Genomic DNA, 23,672 nt, shown 5'->3' with positions numbered 1-23,672 from the left:
TTGAATAGTAACTTGTTTAGCAATCATTTTAATTCTTAAAATATATAATTGTTCCTACACAAATTACAAAAATATTTCCAGCATTCTCTTATTTCATTTCCTCCAAAATAATTCATTACAGTACTTTTATTTTTAATTATGCTAACTCTACTAGAGTTAGCGCTGTATCATTTTATTCATTTACCTAAAACCAAGTGTAATTTTCCTCTATTCTTTAATCTTAACCTTTCTCAGTACATTCTTTGTTATTATATATTTCTCTACATGTACATTATTCAATATCTTTCTCTCACCCTATTTTTACAGCATTTTTTTCCTAAAGTGCAGCCTCTTCTTTCTAAGCTGCAGCCTCTGTTAGCATTTTACCAAGTGTCCTTTTTTCATGTTTCCTGTTAGTATATGTTTCTTGTTCGCTGAAAATCTCTGAAAGAAATAATCAGACAAAGAAGGCTTCGGAGTAAGGAAACAAGGTTTATTTGGGCGCAGCAATCTCTCTACTGCCCCAAGCGGTTGGCTAAGCGCGGTGTCACCCCTTTCGGGATGTACCCTATGCAGAAGCGAAATGCAGGTTTATACAGAATAGAATAGAATAGAATAGAATTTTATTGGCCAAGTGCAATTGGACACACAAGGAATTTGTCTTGGTGCATATGCTCTCAGCGTACATAAAATAAGATATACATTTGTCAAGAATCATGTGGTACGACACTTAATGATTGTCATAGGGGTCAAATAAGCAACGAAGAAGCAATATTAATAAAAATCTTAGGATATAAGCAACAAGTTACAGTCATACAGTCAACATGGGAGGAAATGGGTGATAGGAATGATGAGAAAAACTAGTAGAATAGAAGTGCAGATTTAGTAGAAAGTCTGACAGTGTTGAGGGAATTATTTGTTTAGTGGAGTGATGGCATTCGGAAAAAAACTGCCAGCAGAGCCATGTTTTTAAGGCCAGGAAAGTGGGGGAAGTGTGGCTCTCCGGGGGGAGTTGGTTCCAGAGAGTTGGAGCCACCACAGAGAAGGCCCTTCCAGAGGCCTCCCATTACCACCTACTAACCTGGTGGGTGGGTTACAAAACTAATCACATTTCCCAATGTGTGTCCTACTCTTTCCTACTCCTTCCTACCTACCCCTCCCTTATCTTACCTACTAGCTGCTTAACCACAAGTTTCAATAGAGGTCCAGTTTTCTTGTTACAAGGGTTGCTTAAAATTAGTGACAAAGTTATGGTGTAGCAATTCATGCTTTCTTAGCTTATATACAAAACTTTAATTTCAGAAATTTCTTCTTTCAATCCCCCATTTTCTTCTTCTATGGGATTTCCAAACATTATTATTTTAAGTTTTGTTACTCTGCTTTTGCCTTTCTGGGATTCCAGCTCAAATTCTCTTCTCCAGCATTACTTAGCAGCAGCATTATTTGTTCAGTCTTTGGTTTTGGGCGTCCTGACGATGACACTTTTCCGCTGTGAACTGAATAACACTTCAAACGAGAGGAAGAAGACAAGGTAGCATTAATAAACCTAACAGGATTATTTATTTATTTATTAATCAGATTTGTATGCCGCCCCTCTCTGTAGACTCGGGGCGGCTCACAGCAATAATAATACAATGTAAACAAATCTAATATTTAAGTTAATTTAAAACCCCAATTTAGAAACCAATCATACATACTAGCATACCATGCATAAATTTTATAAGCCTAGGGGGAGGGAAAGTATCAATTCCCCCAAGCCTGACGACAGAGGTGGGTTTTAAGGAGCGTACGAAAGGCTAGGAGGGTGGGAGCAACTCTGATATCTGGGGGGAGTTGGTTCCAAAGGGTCGGGGCTGCCACAGAGAAGGCTCTTCCCCTGGGTCCCGCCAAACAACATTGACGGGACCCGGAGCAGGCCAACTCTGTGGGACCTAACTGGTCGCTGGGATTTGTGCGGCAGAAGGCGGTCCCGGAGATATTCTGGTCCGGTGCCATGAAGGGCTTTATAGGTCATAACCAACACTTTGAATTGTGACCGGAAACTGATCGGCAACCAATGCAGACTGCGGAGTGTTGGTGTGACATGGGCGTATTTAGGAATGCCCATGATTGCTCTCGCAGCTGCATTCTGCACGATCTAATATACCAATCATGAAAGGCTGCCTGTTTCCAGTTTTTAAATATATCCCCCCAAATTTTTCCTCATCCAATAACCCAGTCCACCTTTGTACCGGTACATGTATGATTCTTTTCAAATCTACGGCTAAGTCAGCTATCACTTTCCCCACAGTATTTATCTGCAAACAACAGTTGGTCAAATTAAATTTTTCATATACACCTCTTTCAGTGGCTAACAGATAATCCAATGCAAGCACTGGTATGTTTTCAATTTGCCATTCTTTTCTCTGCTGATATATAGGAAGGGTAGCTTATTTTCTCTAGTATATCTTCCCTAAGAGTGTTGTCTGTGTCATGTTCATTCTGTAATTGTTCCTTTCTTGTAGAATTATATTAATTCTATATTAATTCTATGGCATGGCAATTCTATAAATACTGTCCGCAGTTTATCTTGCTCAGTTGCTATAGTATTCAAAGCTGCATCTATTCTGTTCTCTGCTATTTTCATTACCGCTTGTAACCTTAGATTATAAGCATTTGTTGAGCATATAGATTGGAGTCCAGTATCCCCAACTTCCATCCTCTGCCCAACTCGCAGGATCGTAATAGGCGATGATTTGTTCCGGGGGCCATTCATCCTTTGCCCATTGACCAACTTGTAACCCTCCGATTCCAGTACCAAGTCCAGTGTTGTCACTCCCTTTTACTTTGGTTCCTCTCCAATTCATCATAAACCAGTTTTTAAGAAGAGGCAAAAAAATCTTGAACACCTGGTTCTTATCTAGAAAAGTTCTTAAGTAGAGGTGTTCTTAAGTAGGGGTACCACTGTACAGTGGTCCCTCGAGTATCGCGAGGGTTCCGTTCCAAGACCCCTCGCGATAATCGATTTTTCACGATGTAGCGGTGCGGAAGTAACAACACCATCTGTGCATGCGCGCCCTTTTTTTTCATGGCCGCGCATGCGCAGATGGTGGAGTTTGCGTGGGCGGCTGGGAAACACCGATCTTCGGCTCCTCGCTGCTCCCGCGCTGCCGAGCAGATCAGCTGCTGGGCGGCCGAAGCAACCTTCCCTGGGTCTTCCCTGCTGCCCACGCAAAGGGGAAACCCCGATCTCCGGCTCCTCGCTGCTGCCGCTTGTCCGCCCGCCGCTTGTCCGCTCGCCGCTTGTCCGCTTGTCCGCTCGCCGCTTGTCCACCTGCCGCTTGTCCGCTCGCCGCTTGTCCGCCGCCGCTTGTCCGCCGCTTGTCCGCCCGCCGCTTGTCCACTCGCCGCTTGTCCGCTCGCCGCTTGTCCACCCGCCGCTTGTCCGCCCGCCGCTTGTCCGCCGCTTGTCCGCCCGCCGCTTGTCCGCCGCCTGCCTGCTCGCCCGCTCGCCGCTCGCCTGCCCGCCGCTCGGTGCACGAGAGAGGGAAAGTGAGAAAAAGAGAGAGAGCAAGAGGGGGAGAGATAGAGAAAGAGAGAGAAGGAAAGAAAGAAAGAGATGAGGAAGGAAGAGAGTGAGAGAGAGGAAGAAAGAGAGAGAGAGAAGAGTGGAGTATTTTTTAATTAATATTTTCTGAAAAATCGCGATATAGTGTTTCGCGAAGATCGAGATGGTATTATTTGTTGAAAAATCGCGATATAGCGTTTCGCGAAGATCGAGATCGCGAAAATCGAGGGATCGCTGTATATATATATATGTTTAATTAAACTTCTTTTTTATCTTAAAAATCTTCAAAAGGAATCAAATCAAATAGTAAAAGGTTTTATGAATTGGCTGCTCATTTACCCCCTTTCTCTCAAGCAGGAAAAAGGGGAAGTAAGGAGGAAAAAACTGTTAAAAGTAAGCAGGTACACTGAAAGGGGGAAGAAGGGGCTAACTCCCCCCTCACTCCTTCAAGGCAAAAGAAAAAAAAAGAGAACTACAGTACACAGAAACATACAAACCAATCTACAATTATTCCAGAGAGCTTTTTCACAAGCTAATTTTGCACACAAACACACAGACATCATTAATTTGCCAGCCGGCCAAACATCTCACAATCAATTCCATTCAATTCTACACATCATTATTATATTAAATCCCCTATAGGTCGGTCTCTTTTCTTACTTGGAGTAAACTCAGTATCTTGGGGAATCATTTTAGGAGACTTAGTCCATTCTCCTGAAATATGCATGGAGGTCAGAGGACTCTAAATTAATTTAATTAAGTTAATGACTGACTCACAGATTGCATTTGTTGATTCTTTGTTGATTCGAGGCATTTTCAAGATGTAACTTGCCCCTTTTGTTATTAGGGAACTCTTAACTTCTTTAACTCTGGGCTATCTGTCCCCCTTAACTCTTTTACTTCCTCAAATAAAAGTTTTAAAAACTCTCTTCTGGTTCAGAGTCTGATTCTTTCTCTAAATGTAAATGTCTTTATATTTGCAGGGCTAGTTATTCTTCTCAATTCTCCTAGGTTTTTTTTCCTTACTCTGCTTTGCATTAAGTCTTTTTCTCTCCTTATCTCTATATAAATTTGCTGTACTACTTTAATAATTCATCCAAACTTTTAACAACCCATTGTTGTTTCTGCAATTTGTGTGATATATCGTTAGTACTATTAATAACAAATTGCACCTTCAGAGTACAGTGGTACCTCTACTTAAGAACTTCATTCAGTCTGTGACCAGGTTCTTAAGTAGACAAGTTTGTAAGCAGAAGCAATTTTTCCCATAGGAATCAATGTAAAAGCAAATAATGCGTGCAAACCCATTAGGAAAGAAATAAAAGCTCATAATTTGGGTGGGAGGAGGAAGAGGAAGAAGAGGAGGAGGAGAGTAGCTGTGGAAGGAAGAAGGTGAGGTGAGGGGAATCAAAAATATCAAAAACTTTAAGGCTTTAAAAAAAAGAGGGACTCTGAGACAGTGAGGAGGAGCACGTAACTCCCACACACCCGGCGTGAGGCTGCCTCCCATAAAGTGGCTGCTGCTGCTGCTACCTGCTGCCTCTTCCTTCCCATGCTGAAGGGCTCCCCTCTCTTCTCGCTCGCTTGCTTTGTAGCTAGTGCCTTTCCTTTGCTGTGGTGACTCCTCGGCTGCCCAGAGCATAGAGCATTTCTTTTCTCTGGGCGCTGGCAGAGGTTTATTCCTTGTCCAAGTGCCCAGAGAAAGGAAAATGCTTTGTTTGCTATGGACTGCCAAATCCTCCTTAAGCGCCACTGAAAGGCTCCTCTGGTAGCCCAAGATGGCCGGGATTAAAGGGGGAATGGTAGGAAACTGGCCGGACCTTCAAATATCCTGGGAAATTTTTCCGGGCTCGGGTTCTTAAGTAGAAAATGGTTCTTAAGTAGAGGCAAAAAAATCTTGAACACCCGGTTCTTATCTAGAAAAGTTCTCAACTAGAGGCGTTCTTAAGTAGAGGTACCGCTGTATTAACATGGAGAAGGGCTTCTGGATTGAGTCCTCCATATTTTCAATAAGCTTCCTTTCTTCTAGTCAGGAGGTCAATTAGACTTTCAGTAGGTCCCTGCATCAGATGACTAACTTTTCTGCATCAGATGACTAACTCTTCCATAGGGACTGCTTGTTTCGTTCCTGCCATAAGAACATCTCTCATTCTTTTCATCTTTTGTACTGCTTGTTTCGTTCCTGCCATAAGAACATCTCTCATTCTTTTCATCTTTTGTACTGCTTGTTTCGTTCCTGCCATAAGAACATCTCTCATTCTTTTCATCTTTTGTACATCCCCGGCACATTATTTTCCCACGTGGGACAGATTTCAGGGACCACCTCACTAGGTGGCTCCTCCTTAGGATTGTTCTTTTCCTACTTCTGCAGGGTTACCTCCTTAATCCATTTCCTCCGCTAATTTCATCATAGCCTCATTCTGTTTCTTTGTTTCCTGCAGCCGGGCTGTTCAAACGTCTTCCGGGCCTCAGCTTCCCTATTCACCTAAACCTCTTGTGCTTGAAAGGGCATCTAGACTCAAGGCTTCCTAATTCATCTTCTGCAATTTAATGTATGTATCGGGGCTAGAATTTATCACAAACCAAACCTTTCTTCTCCTATTGGAAGCTATATTGTTTCCCCAGCCAGGGTCAGGCTTGGGAACCATTTCACCCCCCCTTCTCAGTTGTTGCTGGTGGTTATCCTTATACCATTTTTCTTGGGCTACTTTATAAATGATATTTTTTTCTTCATAAGTGAATAGGGTCTTAAAAATTACAGTAGTCCCTCACCTTTCACTGGTGTTACGTTCCAGACCCGGCCACGTTAGGTGAAATCCATGATGGGGAATTTATCGACTGATAGTACTTATTTAAGTATTTATATTGTAATTGTTTGGTAAATTTTCATTGTTTTAAGTGTTTATAAACCCTTCCCACACAGTATTTATTTTAGATACAGTATTTAAATACAGTATTTTCAATTTTAGATATATTTTTTTAAAAAAACCTGCCGATCGAGTTCGGCGGGCTGTTTAAATCTGCCGATCGACTTCCTCAGAAACCCGCGAACCAGCGAAGATCCGTGAATGATTTTTCTCATTAATATTTCTTGAAAACCCGCGATGAAGTGAAGCCGCAGTAGGTGAAGCGCGGCATAGCGAGGGACTACTGTACTCCTAATTCAGACCAGGTGTAGATTTTGTCTCCTAGCAGCAAATCTTGGGCTACCTTTGAAGAGTGTTCGGAAACTTCAAATTGTCCAAAATGCAGCCGCGTGAGCAGTGTTGGGCCTCTTGAGGCATGCCCATATCTCAACATCACTCTGTGGACCGATCGGTTTCTGGACACAATTCAAAGTGTTGGTTATGACCTATAAAGCCCTGCATGGCATAGGACCAGATTATCTCCGAGACCGCCTTCTGCCGCACGAATCCCAGCGTCCGGGGAGGTCCCGCGGCTGGCGGGGCCTAGGAGAAGCGCTTTCTCTGTTGGGGGCCCGCCCTTCTGGAACCAATTCCCCCCAGAGATCTGCCCCCACCCTCCTTGCTTTCCGAAAAAGTTTGAAAACGCATCTTTGCTGCCAGGCCTAAGACCACTAGATCTCCCTCCCCTGACCAACGAGTGTGTTTAGAGTGACCTATTGAGTGAATGATAAATTGTTTTTAAGTGTTTAGGATCTTTTTAAGTCTTTTAATCGTAATTAATTGGATCAAATTGTTTTACTATGTATTCTATGTTTGTTGTGAGCTGCCCCGAGTCCACGGAGAGGGGCAGCATACAAATCCAATTAATAAATAATAAATAAATAAATCTAATTCCACAGCACAAGCTGTAGGATCTTCCATGAAGGAAGGCGTTTCTTTCTTGAACATTCTTAACCCTTTCATGCTCAATGGGTCTTGGACCAGGGCTAATCGAATTTGCCCTGCATTGCCTAGTCTATTTGGAACTTCCCTTAAAGAAAGGCACTTGCTTCATCACTTTTTATTTCTGTTTCATTGTTATTTTCATCTAAAGCCAAATCGGATAATTTCCTTTGGGCTGCTAAAACTCCCTTTCTTTCTTCTTTGTCTCTCAATCTTTCTGACTTTCTTCTTAATTCAGTGTTTGGTGGTTGAAGGTATTTAGGTTCAGGTGTTAATTTAGGCATAGGCAGATAATTTATACGTTCATTTTGTCGCTTTTCTCCTTTAGAGAGTTCTTCTTTTATATCTTTGGGCAAGGGAGGAGCTGTTGGGGGTCTGCCTCCTGGTGTTATTAAGGAAGTATATTTGGATGGCCTTTGATTGATTTCTTCCTCGGATTCACTGTCACTATTTTCATGTCTGGCAACTATTATTTTCTCTCTCCCTTTTTGTCTCTTAGGATACTATTCATTGGGTGCACATGAAAGGGCATAGTCCAGTCTACTGGAGAGTTTTAAATGTCCAGTAGACTTCTCTTCTTCTCTATCTTGGGTTTTGTACATCTAAATAAATTGTCTTGGTCTGTTGGGTTGCATCTTGATTCCACAAATAGTTTATATTTAAAAAGTCGACTTTGTTCAGATTTCTTTCTTTTATAACTTGGTTATATGGATAGCTATTTCATCTACTTAGAATGGTCCCTCATGTACTGTCTTTTAAGATCTTATATTTGGGGGCGCTAGCCTTACCTCCTCCTTTGGATCCACTACTTCCCATTTCTCTTTCTCTTTGTTCCTCTCTACGATATCGCGTCTCTATCTTCCCGGTATGCTTATCCTTACTAATTCAATAGAAACATAGAAACATAGAAGTCTGACGGCAGAAAAAGACCTCATGGTCCATCTAGTCTGCCCTTATACTATTTTCTGTATTTTATCTTAGGATGGATATATGTTTATCCCAGGCATGTTTAAATTCAATTACTGTGGATTTATCTACCACGTCTGCTGGAAGTTTGTTCCAAGGATCTACTACTCTTTCAGTAAAATAATATTTTCTCATGTTGCTTTTGATCTTTCCCCCAACTAACTTCAGATTGTGTCCCCTTGTTCTTGTGTTCACTTTTCTATTAAAAACACTTCCCTCCTGGACCTTATTTAACCCTTTAATACAGGGGTCGGGAACCTATGGCTCGCGAGCCAGATATGGCTCTTTTGATGGCCGTATCTGGCTCGCAGACAGGGCTCCTACCTGTCTATGGCCCGGGCCCCGGCGCCCGCCAAAAACTCCCCAACCCCGAAGAGAGCCTGAATAATGGCGGGGGCGGCGCTTCTGCTGCTGAGCCCAGTCTTCTCCTGGTGGCTTTCGACTCCTCCCGCCGAGGAGCTGCAAGGCTGGCCTCGGCTCCCCTTCCCTAAACCCCCGCCAGCCCCCTCCTTCCCTTCCCACCCTGCCCTCCTTCCCCGAGGCGTCCCTTGCCCATCATCCCCTGCCGGCCAATGGGGCAGCGGGACTGCTAGATGGGCAGCTCTTCCGGCGAGGGTGGGCCTCCGCCCGCGCAGAAAGCATCCTCCCTCACACCCAGCGCCAGCCATGGGAGCTTCCGCCGCCGCCTTCCGCAAGGCCCCCAGAGGAGCCGCGTGGGTCTTCTCCTGGTGAGTCACCGCTCCCAGAGTGTAGGGGGGGGAGCTTTGCAACCTGCAGCCGAGGCGTCCCGGGGACTTGCAGCAGGTGAGAATCGCCGCCGGAATTTCCAGCAAGACAAAAGAGAAAAAAAAGTTTCGCTTCGGAAGCAGCCGGGAGTCTGTGCTTTTGACAGCCCCCCCACCCCCCGCTTCGTTTAGGGGCGTGGAGGAAATGCCGCCCGGGTGACAGGGGAGCCGATGGTAATCGCCCTTTTGATAGCTGGAGCAATTAAAAAGGGGAGGAGCTCCGGGCCAGGGAGGGGAAGGCGAGGGGGGGGTGCATGAAGGAATGCCTCCCTCCCTTCCTCCGGTATAAAAATCCAGGTGAGGCGTCGCGAGGGCTCCACGCGGGGTCTTCCGGCCCGGCCCACTCAGGAGCAAGAGAGGGACAGAGAGAAAGAAAGAGGGACAGAGAAAGAAAGAGAGGGACTGAGAGAAAGAGGGACAGAGAGAAAGAAAGAGAGGGACAGAGAGAAAGAAAGAGAAGAGAGAGAAAGAAAGAGAGAGGGGGGAGAGAAAGGGAAAGAGGGAGAGAGAAAGGAAGAAGAGAGATAGAAAGGGAGAGAGAGAGAGAAAGCAGGAGACAGAGAGAGGGAGAGAGAAAGGGAGAGATACAAAGAGTGAGTGAAAGAGAGAAGAGAGATAAAGAAAGAGAGAAAGAAAGAGAAAGAGAGGACAGAGAAAGAGAGAGAGAGAATTAGAAAGACAAGGACAGAGAGAAAGGGAGAGAGAGAAAGAGGAAGAATAAATATTAAATATTGTATTTGTTCCCATTTTGTTTTTTACTTTAAATAAGGTATGTGCAGTGTGCATAGAGATTTGTAAAATAATAAAATAGATAATTGACATAACTTACAATGCGTTGTGTGACATGTCCAACGTTCCATCTTCTTTCTTCTGCGAATGCCTCAAAGCTGGCATTCTCTCAACATCAGGTGGGAAGAATGCCAGCTTCCAGTCATGCGCAGGAAAAAGAAGAAGCCAGACTGCTGGACTGATGTCATGCATCGCAAGCTCACAATGTAAGTTATTTATTTAATTTTTTTACTGCTAATTACCATTGTTTCAGTCCAGTTGTGGCTTTATACAGCAGGGAGGAGCATTCCTTGCTGTACTAAGTGAACATTGGAGCGATTGATCTGTCAATGGCCCTTTAAACATATTGTACGGCTCTCGCGGAATTATATTTCAAAATATGTGGCGTTTACGGCTCTCTTAGCCAAAAAGGTTCCTGACCCCTGCTTTAATATATTTAAATGTTTCGATCATGTCCCCCCTTTCCCTTCTGTCCTCCAGACTATACAGATTGAGTTCATGAAGTCTTTCCTGATATGTTTTATGCTTAAGACCTTCCACCATTCTTGTAGCCCGTCTTTGGACCCGTTCAATTTTGTCAATATCTTTTTGTAGGTGAGGTCTCCAGAACTGAACACAGTATTCCAAATGTGGTCTCACCAGCGCTCTATACAGCGGGATCATAATCTCCCTCTTCCTGCTTGTTATACCTCTAGCTATGCAGCCAAGCATCCTACTTGCTTTTCCTACCGCCTGACTGCACTGTTCACCCATTTTGAGACTGTCAGAAATCACTACCCCTAAATCCGTGTGTACTACTGAGATTTCACACTTCACACTGTTTATTAAAATCGCTTCCCCTTCTCCTGGCCATGTCCCTTGCGGGATTTTGGAAACGCAAGATAAGGGTCCACACTCGTTTTCATCCTGCGGATCTAAGAGATCCCTCAAAAGGACATCTCACCACACATTCAGTCTCCACACAAAATTTTGCCTACCCAACTTTACCCCAAAACCGCCTTGGTTTTCTCTTAAGGTCCATTACCCAGATGTCCCGGACAATTCTGGGAATACGTTTATAAGTTATTTACCAAGGTTTGTGCACAAAAATTATCGGTTTCTCGAGGGAGTTTTCTCTCATTTCTTCCTGTTCTCCTTTCTCCTCCCGGTTTTAAGGAGTTTTTTATCTCCCTTCCTGTTTCCTTCTCCTACGTACCTTCAGCCAATTGTTTCTGGGAATACTGGTCCGTTGTCCTCCCCCGTCAAAGAGTCAGATCGCCGAAATTGGCAAGGTGCACCGTCGGTTACTGTCGGGAGTGGACAATCGAATCCAGATCCCACTTCTGACACCAGTTTGTTCGCTGAAAATCTCTGAAAGAAATAATCAACCAAAGAAGGCTTCGGAGTAAGGAAACAAGGTTTATTTGCGCGCAGCAATCTCTATAGTGCCCCAAGCGGTTGGCCAGGCGCGGTGTCACCCCTTTCGGGATGGACCCCATACAGAAGCAAAATGCAGGTTTATATATCTTATCCAGAGACCTCCCATTGCCACCTACTAACCTGGTGGGTGGGTTACAAAACTTATCACATTTCCTGATACGTGTCCTCTTTCCTACTCCTTCCTACCTACCCCTCCCTTATTTTACCTTCTAGATGCTTAACCACAAGTTTCAACAGAGGTACAGGTTTTCCTGTTACAAGGGTTGCTTACAATTATAGACAAAGTTACGGTTTACCAATTCATGCTTTCTTAACTTGTATTATTATTATTATTATTATTATTATTATTATTATTATTATTATTATTATTATTAATTAGATTTGTATGCCGCCCCTCTCCATAGACTCGGGGTGGCTTACAGCAATGATAAAAACAATACATAGTGACAAATCTAATAGTTAAACTCTAAAATAACAATAATACATTTAAAAAGTCTAAAAAACAAGAAACCCCAATATATAAAAAACATACATACAGTCATATCATACACAGAAAACTACATAGGCAGGGGGAGATGTTTCAGTTCCCCCACGCTTGACGACAGAGGTGGGTTTTAAGGAGTTTACGAGAGGCAAGGAGGGTGGGTGCAGTTCTAATCTCTGGAGGGAGCTGATTCCAGAGGGTCGGAGCCACCACAGAGAAGGCTCTTCCTCTAGGTCCCGCCAAACGACATTGTTCAGTTGACGGGACCCGGAGGAGACCAACTCTGTGGGACCTAACCAGTCACTGGGATTCATGCGGCAGAAGGCGGTCCCTGAGATAGTCTGGTCCGATGCCATGAAGGGCTTTATAGGTCATAACCAACACTTTGAATTGTGACCGGAAACTGATCGGCCAGAGGCAAGGAGGGTGGGGGCAGTTCTAATCTCTGGAGGGAGCTGATTCCAGAGGGTCGGAGCCGCCACAGAGAAGGCTTTTCCTCTGGGTCCCGCCAAACGACATTGTTTAGTTGACGGGACCTGGAGGAGACCAACTCTATGGGACCTAACCAGTCGCTGGGATTCATGCGGCAGAAGACAGTCTCATAGATACCCTGGTCCGGTGCCATGAAGGGCTTTATAGGTGATGACCAACAAAACTTTAATTTTAGAAATTTCTTTCATTCTCAATATACTGATTATACTTCAGATCAGTGAATGACCTCTCCCAGGGATCTCATTAAGATGTTAAAGAGCTAAAGTGAAAGAGCCAAGCTCTGTGACATCCCATATAGAAATAGCCACAGATGTGACAGCTCCTTATACTTCTTACCAAAACTGATTATCAAGATACAAGTGGAAATGGTTGATAGTGGCAAAGCCAGTTGAGAAATCTAAGAGAAACAAAAGGTACGTGCAGTTTACTGTTGCACTCAAGATATTGTTATGAAATAGCCAAAATAAAATACCGTACAGATAGTCCTTGCTGTACGACTATAATTGAGGCTGGAATTAGGTTGTAAATAGTTGTCAATAATAATAATAATAATAATAATAATAATAATAATAATAATAATAATAATTTATTAGATTTGTATACCGCCCCTCTCCGAACTTGGGGTGGCTCACAAAAATGATAAAAAAAATATTATAGTGATACAAATCTAATATTAAAAAAAATAACTAAAATCCTATCATATTTTTTTTTAGATAAATAGATTTTTATTGGCCAAGTGTGATTGGACACACAAGGAATTTGTCTTGGTGCATATGCTCTCAACGTACATAAAATAAAATATACATTTGTCAAGAATCATGTGGTACAACACTTAATGATTGTCATAGGGGTCAAATAAGCAATGAAGAGGCAATATTAATAAAAATCATAGGAATGTAAGGAACAAGTTACAGTCATACAGTCAACATGGGAGGAAATGGGTGATAGGAATGATGGGAAAAGTAGTAGAATAGAAGTGCAGATTTAGTAGAAAGGCTGACAGTGTTGAGGGAATTATTTGTTTAGTAGAGTGATGGCGTTCGGGAAAAAACTGTTCTTGTGTCTAGTTGTCTTGGTGTGCAGTGCTCTGCAGCGACATTTTGAGGGTAGGAGTTGAAACAGTTTGTGTCCGGGATGTGAGGGGTCAGTAAATATTTTACCCGCCCTCTTTTTGACTCGTGCAGTGTACAGGTCCTCAATGGAAGGCAGGTTGGCAGCAATTGTTTTTTCTGCAGTTCTGATTCTCCTCTGAAGTCTGTGTCGGTCCTGTTGGGTTGCAGCACCAAACCAGACAGTTATAAAGGTTTAAAAACCAGACAACACATACATACCAAACATAAATTATAAGGAGCCTGGGGGAAAGATGTCTCAAATCCCCCATGCCTGGATACTCCCATATGACTGCCTCACACAATGACCACAATTCAATTTCTTTATGTTGCTGCTATTAAATGACTTTACAAGGTGGGGGGGGGGAACTATTTGGGAGGTATAATGCCCACCAGTTGCAGGTTGCGAGGAGAGCTCAGCACACTATACCAACCAGCATATGTGCCATGTCTCTCCCACCTGCCAGTCCCGCGATGCCTAGGACTTCCGTTCATTGGGGCCACCAGGGTGGGGTTTCCTCCCTCTCTCTGGCTCTCCCATGAGGCTTTTGCTCTGTCTCACCACTTCTGGAAAGTCTCAACCAGCTAGGCCCACCGACATGTGAAAACTTGCTGTGGACTGGAAGGCCTGGGCTAACTAAGTACACCAAAAACTCAGATCTCCTTCTGCCCCCAGGCACTTCTGAGAGGCCTGGGCCTTCTCCTTTTCCATTTCTGTGTAGTGCTGATAGGTGCACCAGTGAGTGCGAGGCTCAGCAATCTTCTTCAAGGCTAGCCCGGAAGAGGATGTCATTCACCAGGATTTCTGCATTACTTATGGGCCAAATTATCCAAGGCATTTATCTGTCTGTCTGTGTGTCTGCCTATCTATCTATCTATCTATCTATCTATCTATCTATCTATCTATCTATCTATCTATCTATCTATCTATCCATCCATCCATCTCTATCTATCTATATCTATCTATCTCTATCTATCTATCTATCTATCTCTATCTATCTATCTATCTATCCATCTATCTATATCTATATCTATCTATCTATCTATCTATCTATCTATCTATCTATCTATCTATCTCTCTCTCTCTCTCTCTCTCTCTCTCTCTCTATCTATCTCTATCTATCTATCTATATCTATCTATCTCTATCTATCTCTATCTATCTATCTATCTATCTACCTACCTACCCACCCACCCACCCACCCACCCACCCATCCATCTATCCATCTAGCTAGCTACCTACCCATGGGTCATGGGAGGGCTTAATTTGGTCTTGGGAGGAAACTGCTGGGAAGCCTTGTGTGGCTAAGTAGAAGCAAGAAGATGGCAAAGGTCAGCTGGGGCAGTACAGTGCAGGGTGACATAAGAACAGAGAGAGGGGAGAGAGGGCAGGTAAGGATTGCCATCAATGTAGACAAGGGTGCCAACAATCTGAATTTTGATTGTGTGACCATTGTGTTCCAAAAGTGATAACTTTAATGAGGATCAGGTATAAATGCCAGGTGCTGTTGTAACTTGGAATGATTGCTGGACAATTTCTGTTTGTCTTGAGCTCTGTCCCATCTCTTCTTCATGGTCAATTATTTATTAGAGCCACTGTATGCAAATCTTCCAAAAGAAGTGCTTTGCAAAAAGGAGAAGTGCATATGAATCCCTTCTCTGAATAATTAAAACAGTGGCATCTTTTTCCAGGTTCATGTGACAGTTTCATAAGTTCGTCCTGGTTTTTCTCTGTGTGCATAATTTTGGGGGGAAATGTCAGTACTGTACTTTAATAACTGAAAGAGAAGTGTCTTGTATGCTATCCCCTACACTGGGTTACAGAATACCATTTTGGAAACTTTTATACATTGTTATGATTTACAGAATGAAGTAAAATCAACTGAGAAGGTGACTAGGGAAAAAATCGTCTGGTCACCCTATCTACCTTTAATGATGATTAAATATTAAGATATCAGCTGGAGAAGGTTACTATGACATGGAAATAAAATAGCATACCCTACTAGTTTCTGCAGATCTTGGTTAAAGATAAATATATTGTGAACTATTGAGCAAGTTTTATGGATGAAATTGTATTTGAAATGTGATTTGGAAAAAATAGATAGTGAAGTTACTATATATTTCTGGCATATGTCTATATCTTTCAATACTTACTTGTTTATTTATTTATTCATTCATTCATTCATTCATTCAATTTTTATGCTGCCCTTCTCCTTAGACTCAGGGCGGCTTACAACAAGTTAGCAATAGCACTTTTTAACAGAGCCAGCCTATTGCCCCCACAATCCGGGTCCTCATTTTACCCACCTCGGAAGGATGGAAGGCTGAGTCAACCTTGAGCCGGTGATGAGATTTGAACCGCTGACCTACAGATTTACAGTGAACTTCAGTGGCCTGCAGTACAGCACTCTACCTGCTGCGCCACCCCAGCTCTCTTTTTTTCTGTCTAATATAGCTTAGAGTCTTCCTAGCATAGGTTTTTTTTGATAATTTTGTTGCTAGGAAAACAATAAGGTGTTTTTTCCCATAAAAATCGCATCTAAAGCAATATTATAAAGCTCCCCCCCCCCCTTGATTGTGACATCAGTTTCAGTGACAATTTGTTAGGGTTCAAAATAATTTCCCCAAACTTGATGCCCTCCAGATATGTTGAAATACATCTCCAATAAAATAACTTGAATTATGAAAATTGTAACACGATTAAATGGTACTAGATTGGAAAAGACTAGCTTAAAATATCCAATTGTTACTAAGTAATGGCATTAAAAATATTTAAACGGCATTTCAGTCTTGTTGAATAAGATGGTTAGAGGAAATCCTTAAAATTAAAGTAATATTGAAACCTGAAGCATATTTACTAGGTATTATCGATCAAAAATTAGGAAAAGACAAATATTATTTGATAATACATGCCTAACTGCTGCTAGGATGTCTCTAGCACAATGTTGGAAACAACCTGAAATACCGAATGACTCACTCATCATTAAAAAAAATGTTAGAATGTGCAGAAGCGGATGCGTTAACATTAAAACTAAGAAACAAAGAAGACACCGATTACTATAAAATTTGGAAGGATTTTTATGATTGGTTAACCAAAAGAAAAGGAAATTAAATAATAAGATAGACAAGAATAAGATTATTGTTTCTTTTCTATCTAATATTTTCTATCTAATATTTCATTTGGAAAACTATAATGAATTTAAGTATACACACACACGTACTTTATGTATAGAAATAATAATTTTTAAGTTACTAATACTAAAGATAACCTCAACATAAGGCGGTGAACAAATAATAAACATATAGATAAATTCTTAATTAACCAAAAAGAATGAATTAACACCGATAATCCATTATTAGCCGAACGACAAATGAAATTTAGATTTGTATGAATTTAAATAAATTAAATATGAATGAATGAAGGCGGTTAAGAAAATAAAAATAATTTTAAAAATATGGACAACCTAAAAGAGAAAATAGTAGATACCGATGTTATGATATACTTCACCAGAAGATAATTTAAAACTATATGATGATTTATAACTTACCCCCTCAAGGGAATTTAAGTATAAATATTACATATTATGTTATATGTTTATTGTTATTGTCATTATTGTTTAGTGTACTTAAATAAGTAATTAATTATATTATTAGACTTATTCTATTTTTTGTTTGTTTGTCTGTTTGTTAGTATGTGTTAATTTGGCATAGTTTCAACTCATGATTTATACCATTTATTTTATTTGTGTAAATGTGTATATATGTAATAAAAAATTTATTAAAAAAAAAGACAAGAATAAGATTATTGTTTCTTTTCTATCTAATATTTTCTATTTAATATTTCATTTGGAAAACTACAATGAATTTAAGTATACACACACACGTACTTTATGTATAGAAATAATAATTTTTAAGTTACTAATACTAAAGATAACCTCAACATAAGGCGGTAAACAAATAATAAACATATAGATAAATTCTTAATTAACCAAAAAGAATGATGGAACACCGATAATCCATTATTAGCCGAACGACAAATGAAATTTAGACTTTTGTCTTTTGTTTCTTTAATTCCTTCTTACTACCCACAAAACATGAAATAAGTATACAGTAGTCCCTCACCTATCGCTGGTGTTACGTTCCAGACCTGGCCGCGATAGGTGAAATCCGCGATAGGGAATTTATCGACTAATAGTACTTATTTAAATATTTATATTGTAATTGTTTGGTAAGTTTTCATTGTTTTAAGTGTTTATAAACCCTTCCCACACAGTATTTATTTTAGATACAGTATTTAAATACAGTATTTACAATTTTAGATTTTTTTTTTTTAAAAAAAAACCTGCCGATCGAGTTCGGCAGGCTGTTTAAATCTGCCGATCGACTTCCTCAGAAACCCGCAATGAAGTGAAGCCGCAGTAGGTGAAGCGCGGTATAGCGAGGGACTACTGTATATTTATTTTTGTTTTTGTTCCTTTTTTTTCTTGTTTTGTTTTGTTTCATGTTGATTGTTGTAATTGTTGTTGTTTTTTATTATGGTTTCCTGATGGTATGTTATATGTTTTGTTTAATGGAAAAATTCAATAAAAATATTTTTTTTTAAAGAATAATATATATATATTTATCATTTCAGCTATGAAGTCTTACATCCCATTTTTCATTCTTCTGTGGAGTGCTGTGGAGGCTGCCAAAATAGTTATTGTGCCGCCAATCTTGTTTGAAAGCCATTTATATATTTTCAAAACCCTGGCTTCAGCCTTGTATGAACATGGCCACCAGACTGTCCTGCTTCTTTCTGAGGGCAGAGAAATCCCTCCATCCAGTCATTACAGACTACAGCGATACCCAGGGCTCTTTAATACCACCACCTCGGATGAATTTCTTCAATCCAAAATGAGGAATATCTTTTCTGGGAGGCAAACGGCATTGGAACTCTTTGATATTCTGGATCACTATTCCAAGAATTGTGACATGGTTGTGGGCAACAAAAAGCTCCTGCATGCCCTGAAACGGGAAAAATTTGACCTGCTACTAGTGGATCCCAATGAGATGTGTGGATTTGTCATTGCCCATCTTTTAGGGATTAAATATGCTGTTTTTTCCACTGGCCTTTGGTATCCAGCAGAAGTAGGTGCACCCGCACCATTAGCATATGTCCCCGAATTCAATTCACTTCTCACAGACCATATGAACTTCCTACAAAGATTGAAGAACACTGTTGTTTACCTGGTTTCAAGATTTGGAGTCAGTTTTTTGATTCTGCCAAAATATGACAGGATTATACAGAAGTATAGTATACAGTCAGCAAGGTCCATGTATGAATTGGTTCACGAATCCAGCCTGTGGATGCTATGTACTGATGTAGCCCTGGAGTTTCCAAGACCTACTCTACCAAATGTTGTTTACGTGGGAGGGATCCTGACCAAACCAGCCAGTCCTCTACCAGAAGTAAGGTTTGCTAAACTTTATTCTTATGAAAGCTTGCACAACTTGGATATTATATATGGATAGTTTGAATACTTACTTATTCTCAGGATTGGGTTGTTGGCATGCTACTTTATTTTGTATTTTACATGCTTCTTCTTTCCTCGGTGGTCCTCTTGTAAAAACATCTCCAGAGAGCTTGTGGGAATGCTTTTGATCTGCAGGGATATGACATGCAAGACATCGGGAAACTAATGAATGGAATTTTAAAGCTGTTCCACCACATTTACACATGAAGTCAAGAAACATCTAATTCCATGTGTAGTAATCAACACCGGATAGTTCACACTGTTTGATATTAATTAATTAATTAATTTTATTTATTTATTTATTTATTAGATTTGTATGCCGCCCCTCTCCGTAGACTCGGGGCGGTTAACAACAGTAAAAAGACAATATGAACAAATCTAATATTAAAAGTAATGTAAAAAACCCCAATTTAAGAAACCAATCATACAGACAGACATACCATGCATAAATTTTATAAGCCTAGGGGGAAGGGAATATCTCAGTTCCCCCATGTCTGACGACAGAGGTGTGTTTTAAGGAGCTTACGAAAGGCAAGGAAGGGTGGGGACAACTCTGATGTCTGGGGGGAGTTGGTTACAGAGGGGCGGGGCCGCCACAGAGAAGGCTCTTCCCCTGGGTCCTGCAAAACAACATTGTTTAGTCGACAGGACCCGGAGAAGGCCAACTCTGTGGGACCTAACTGGTCGCTGGGATTCGTGTGGCAGAAGACGGTCCCGGAGATATTCTGGTCCGATGCCATGAAGGGCTTTATAGGTCATAACCAACACTTTGAATTGTGACCGGAAACCGATCGGCAACCAGTACAGACTGCGGAGTGTTGGTGTGACATGATATTATAATAAATTTTATTTCAGTAATTTTAAAAAGTGGAAGTGCTTCAAGCCCAAGTTAGTAAAAATTTAATTGATTGGTTTGCATTAAATCTTTGGAAGAGAAGTTTAAGATTGTTTAAATATATGCTGTGTCTATTTGTCATTAAGATAAATAATTTGTCTTAAAATAATGCAGTAAGTTGTAATTTGAATGACATAAATGACAAGGATTTGTTTGCTTTCTTTGGAACCTGAGTGTTTTTGTGTGATTCAGTAAAGGATCCTACATTTTTAAAATGTTGTGTGAGTTACATAAAACATTGAAATATTGTTTGCAGTTGTATTAGTGTATACTTTTTAAATAGTAATTTTACTGTACTTTAAAAAGAATACTGTATAATTTTAGTCAAAGGGTGCAAACAAGCATCTTTCTTAATAATCTTTTAGAGGTAAATGATTACATGACATAAAATATAGTTTTTAATTAACTCCAGAAAATTCTGATGATTATATCAATGTAGTCCTGCTTTTTAGCAGTTATCTATCATATCTTTCTTGCCATTTTTAAAAACTCTACCTGTGTATTGACATTACTAAGAAGATGCAAACTCCATTGAATTGAGGTTTCACTAAAATTAGTACTTATTTAAACATTTTATATTTTCTAAATTTAGAAGTTAATTTTTTCAGCTTTTCATTTATATTTTTAAGATGTCTTTTTAAAAACTGATAGGATTATGAGAGAATGATAATGATTGCAAAAATGCACTCAAAATGTTCAAAATCCAGACTCTGCAAATTGAGCTAAGGGATTCATGTGGCTTGCATGTTCTACTGTACTGTTTACTAATTCTAAGCAACATTATTTTCAGTAAGATTGATGGACACTTTTAATAGTTAATTTATTTTACTAAGCTTGAGGTTTGACTACTGCAATGCACTACATGGGGCTACCCTTGAAGAGTGTTAGGAGACTGCAAATGTGCAAAATGCAGCCGCGCAAGCTATTATGGGTCCTCAAAGATCTGCCCACATTTCAACATCACTCTGCAAGCTGCATTGGTTGCCAATTGGTCTCCTGACACAATTCAAAGTGTTGGTTATGACCTATAAAGCCCTACATGACTTAGGACCAGATTACCTACGTGTTCTGCCTCATGTATCCCAGTGGCCAGTCAGGTCCCATAGGGTCGGCTTTCTCTAGGTCCCATCAGCCAGGCAATGTCGTCTGGCGGACCTAGGGGAAGAACTCCCTCTGGAGATATGTACTGCTCTCTCCCTCCTGGTCTTTCGCAAAGCCTTGAAGACCCATTTCTGCTGGTGGACATGTGGGGGCCGTGAGTGTTGAGAGCTAACTCTGGCTGATGTTATGAATGGCTAGACCCAGCTGGATGAATGTGGATGATTGTTTTTAGGATAAATGGGATTTTAGAATTTTTAGTTTTTAATATTATTTAGTTTTTAATATCTTATGCACTTTGTATTGTATTCATTATGTTGTACGCCACCATGAGTCAGTTGTGAAGGGCGGCATCGGACCAGAATATCTCCGAGACCGCCTTCTGCTGCACGAATCCCAGCGACCGATTAGGTCCCACAGAGTGGGCCTTCTCCGGGTCCCGTCAACTAAACAATGTCGTTTGGCGGGCCCCAGGGGAAGAGCTTTCTCTGTGGCGGCCCCGACTCTCTGGAACCAACTCCCCCCAGAGATTAGAACTGCCCCCACCCTCCTTGCCTTTCGTAAAATCCTCAAAACCCACCTTTGCCGTCAGGCATGGGGGAACTGAGATATCTCCCCCGGGCCTATACAATTTATGTATGGTATGTTTGTACGTATGTCTGCTTAATAATGGGGTTTTTAAAATATTTTAAATTGTAAATTATTAGATTTGTTATGAACTGTTTTATTTTGTTGTGAGCCGCCCCGAGTCTACGGAGAGGGACGGCATACAAATCTAATAAATAAATAAATAAATAAATCTAAACAAACAAACAAACAAACCTATGGAAGCAGGGGAAGCAGGACTTTGTCAAATTACATTTGTCAGAATAGTCTTTTGCTAACTTTTTGTGAGAATGAATTTTATGAGATGGTTCTTCCATATCCTGGTGAGGTCTGAATTTGGAAAAAGTCTAATATTAATTTCACATCTAGTACAAGGGGATATGCCATGAATTCATCTCTTTTTATCATGACAAGTTATTAATATGTATGAATATATAAAAACATTTTAGAAAACACTGAAAGACCAGCCCTGATTGAAGTGTGTGTGTGTTGGTTAAATGTTGTGTATGTTCTGTATGTATTGCTATCTCATAATAGAATAGATAGAATAGAATAGAATAGAATTTTTATTGGCCAAGTGTGATTGGACACACAAGGAATTTGTCTTGGTGCAGATGCTCTCAGCGTACATAAAATAAAATATACATTTGTCAAGAATCATGTGGTACAACACTTAATGATTGTCATAGGGGTCAAATAAGCAATGAAGAAGCAATATTAATAAAAATCTTAGGATATAAGCAACAAGTGACAGTCATACAGTCAACATGGGAGGAAATGGGTGATAGGAATGATGAGAAAAACTAGTAGAATAGAAGTGCAGATTTAGTAGAAAGTCTGACAGTGTTGAGGGAATTATTTGTTTAGCAGAGTGATGGCGTTCGGGAAAAAACTGTTCTTGTGTCTAGTTGTCTTGGTGTGCAGTGCTCTGTAGCGACGTTTTGAGGGTAGGAGTTGAAACAATTTGTGTCCAGGATGTGAGGGGTCAGTAAATATTTTCAGGGGTAATGTTCTTAGTCAAGGAAAGTGAAACACGAATGAGGTCTATAAACATGTAGAATATGCATACTCCAACATGTCTTAGAAATGCTTTCCCTCTCGGAGGGAACATGGTTATGATAGCCACTTCCTTCAGCAGTGAATCTGTTGGACAGTTCCAAAATATTGACACTTCAGTATGCAAAGGGATAGGGTACTTGAGAATTTTGCATCAATAGCACAGCAGGAGAATGAACAGAATTCTAGCAAATATAACAAATTTAATGAGTCAAGCAATAAAATATTGCAAAAGCTCTATATGCCTACCTGCAATGCTCCATCCCTGGAGGTTTTTAAGAGATTGGACAATCATTTGTCTGAAATTGAATGGGATTTCCCGCTTGAGCAAGACCTCAAAGGTCCATTCCAATTCTGTTGTTGTTCTTGCTAAAGTTTATTTATGAAGCATAGTTTATTTAGGACCTTGAGCAGGGTTATAAACTTTATTAGGAAAATAATGAAAGCATGCTGACATGTTTCTAGTATACTCCCAGTAGTCCCAAAAAATTGTTTTAATCTTGGAGGAAAAAAGAGAGGAATCACTTGGCCTCCTTACCTTACATTAGGGAGAGGGGTGGCATACAAATCTAATAAATAATAATAATAATAATAATAATAATAATAATTGTTGTGGTTGTTATTATTGTGGTTGTTATTATTTATTAAATTTGTTGTTGTTGTTATTATTATTTATTTATATTATTATTATTATTATTATTATTATTATTATTATTTTGCTTTGCCATCTGAGTGGTGTAGAATAAATGAGAAGATTGGATTGGGGAGGGGAGGGTGGGGTGAGATGAGATGAGATGATGAGAGATTGGGCTTGAAAAATGAATGGCAAATGTTTTGTTTGCAAGCCAATTCATTACATTTGTCTGTCTGTCTCTCTATGGTGTGTGTATTAACACACCATTTTGCTTCAATAATGGGAATAATAAGCATAGCGCTTCAGAATCAAAAATGATACCAAATAATACAAGTTTGAGAACCTATGTGGTCTCAACTATAAGTACCAGCATTCTTTGCTCTTAGCTTTCCTGGTTAAGAGTTATATTTCACTATATCCAAGTGTGAGATTTCCATGGAAACAGAAAATGAAA

At 40.4% G+C, this 23,672-nt stretch overlaps 1 protein-coding gene across 3 annotated transcripts in view; it reads left to right on the top strand.

Annotated features, from left to right (window-relative positions):
- The window catches only part of UGT8 (UDP glycosyltransferase 8), a 66,569-nt gene that overhangs the window by 28,725 nt on the left and 14,172 nt on the right, over window positions 1–23,672 (top strand). For all 3 annotated transcript variants that reach the window (XM_070757847.1, XM_070757849.1, XM_070757848.1), the window contains exon 2: window positions 18,050–18,864. In XM_070757847.1, coding sequence (XP_070613948.1) covers window positions 18,052–18,864 — 813 coding nt within the window. In that variant the 5' untranslated portion in view covers window positions 18,050–18,051. The remainder of the gene's footprint in view (window positions 1–18,049; window positions 18,865–23,672) is intronic.

The sequence above is a fragment of the Erythrolamprus reginae genome, chromosome 7 (genome assembly GCF_031021105.1).
Source record: "Erythrolamprus reginae isolate rEryReg1 chromosome 7, rEryReg1.hap1, whole genome shotgun sequence".
Lineage (NCBI taxonomy): Eukaryota > Metazoa > Chordata > Lepidosauria > Squamata > Dipsadidae > Erythrolamprus > Erythrolamprus reginae.
Note: the sequence above shows the minus strand (reverse complement) of the source record. Positions and strands in the feature narration are given on the sequence as shown.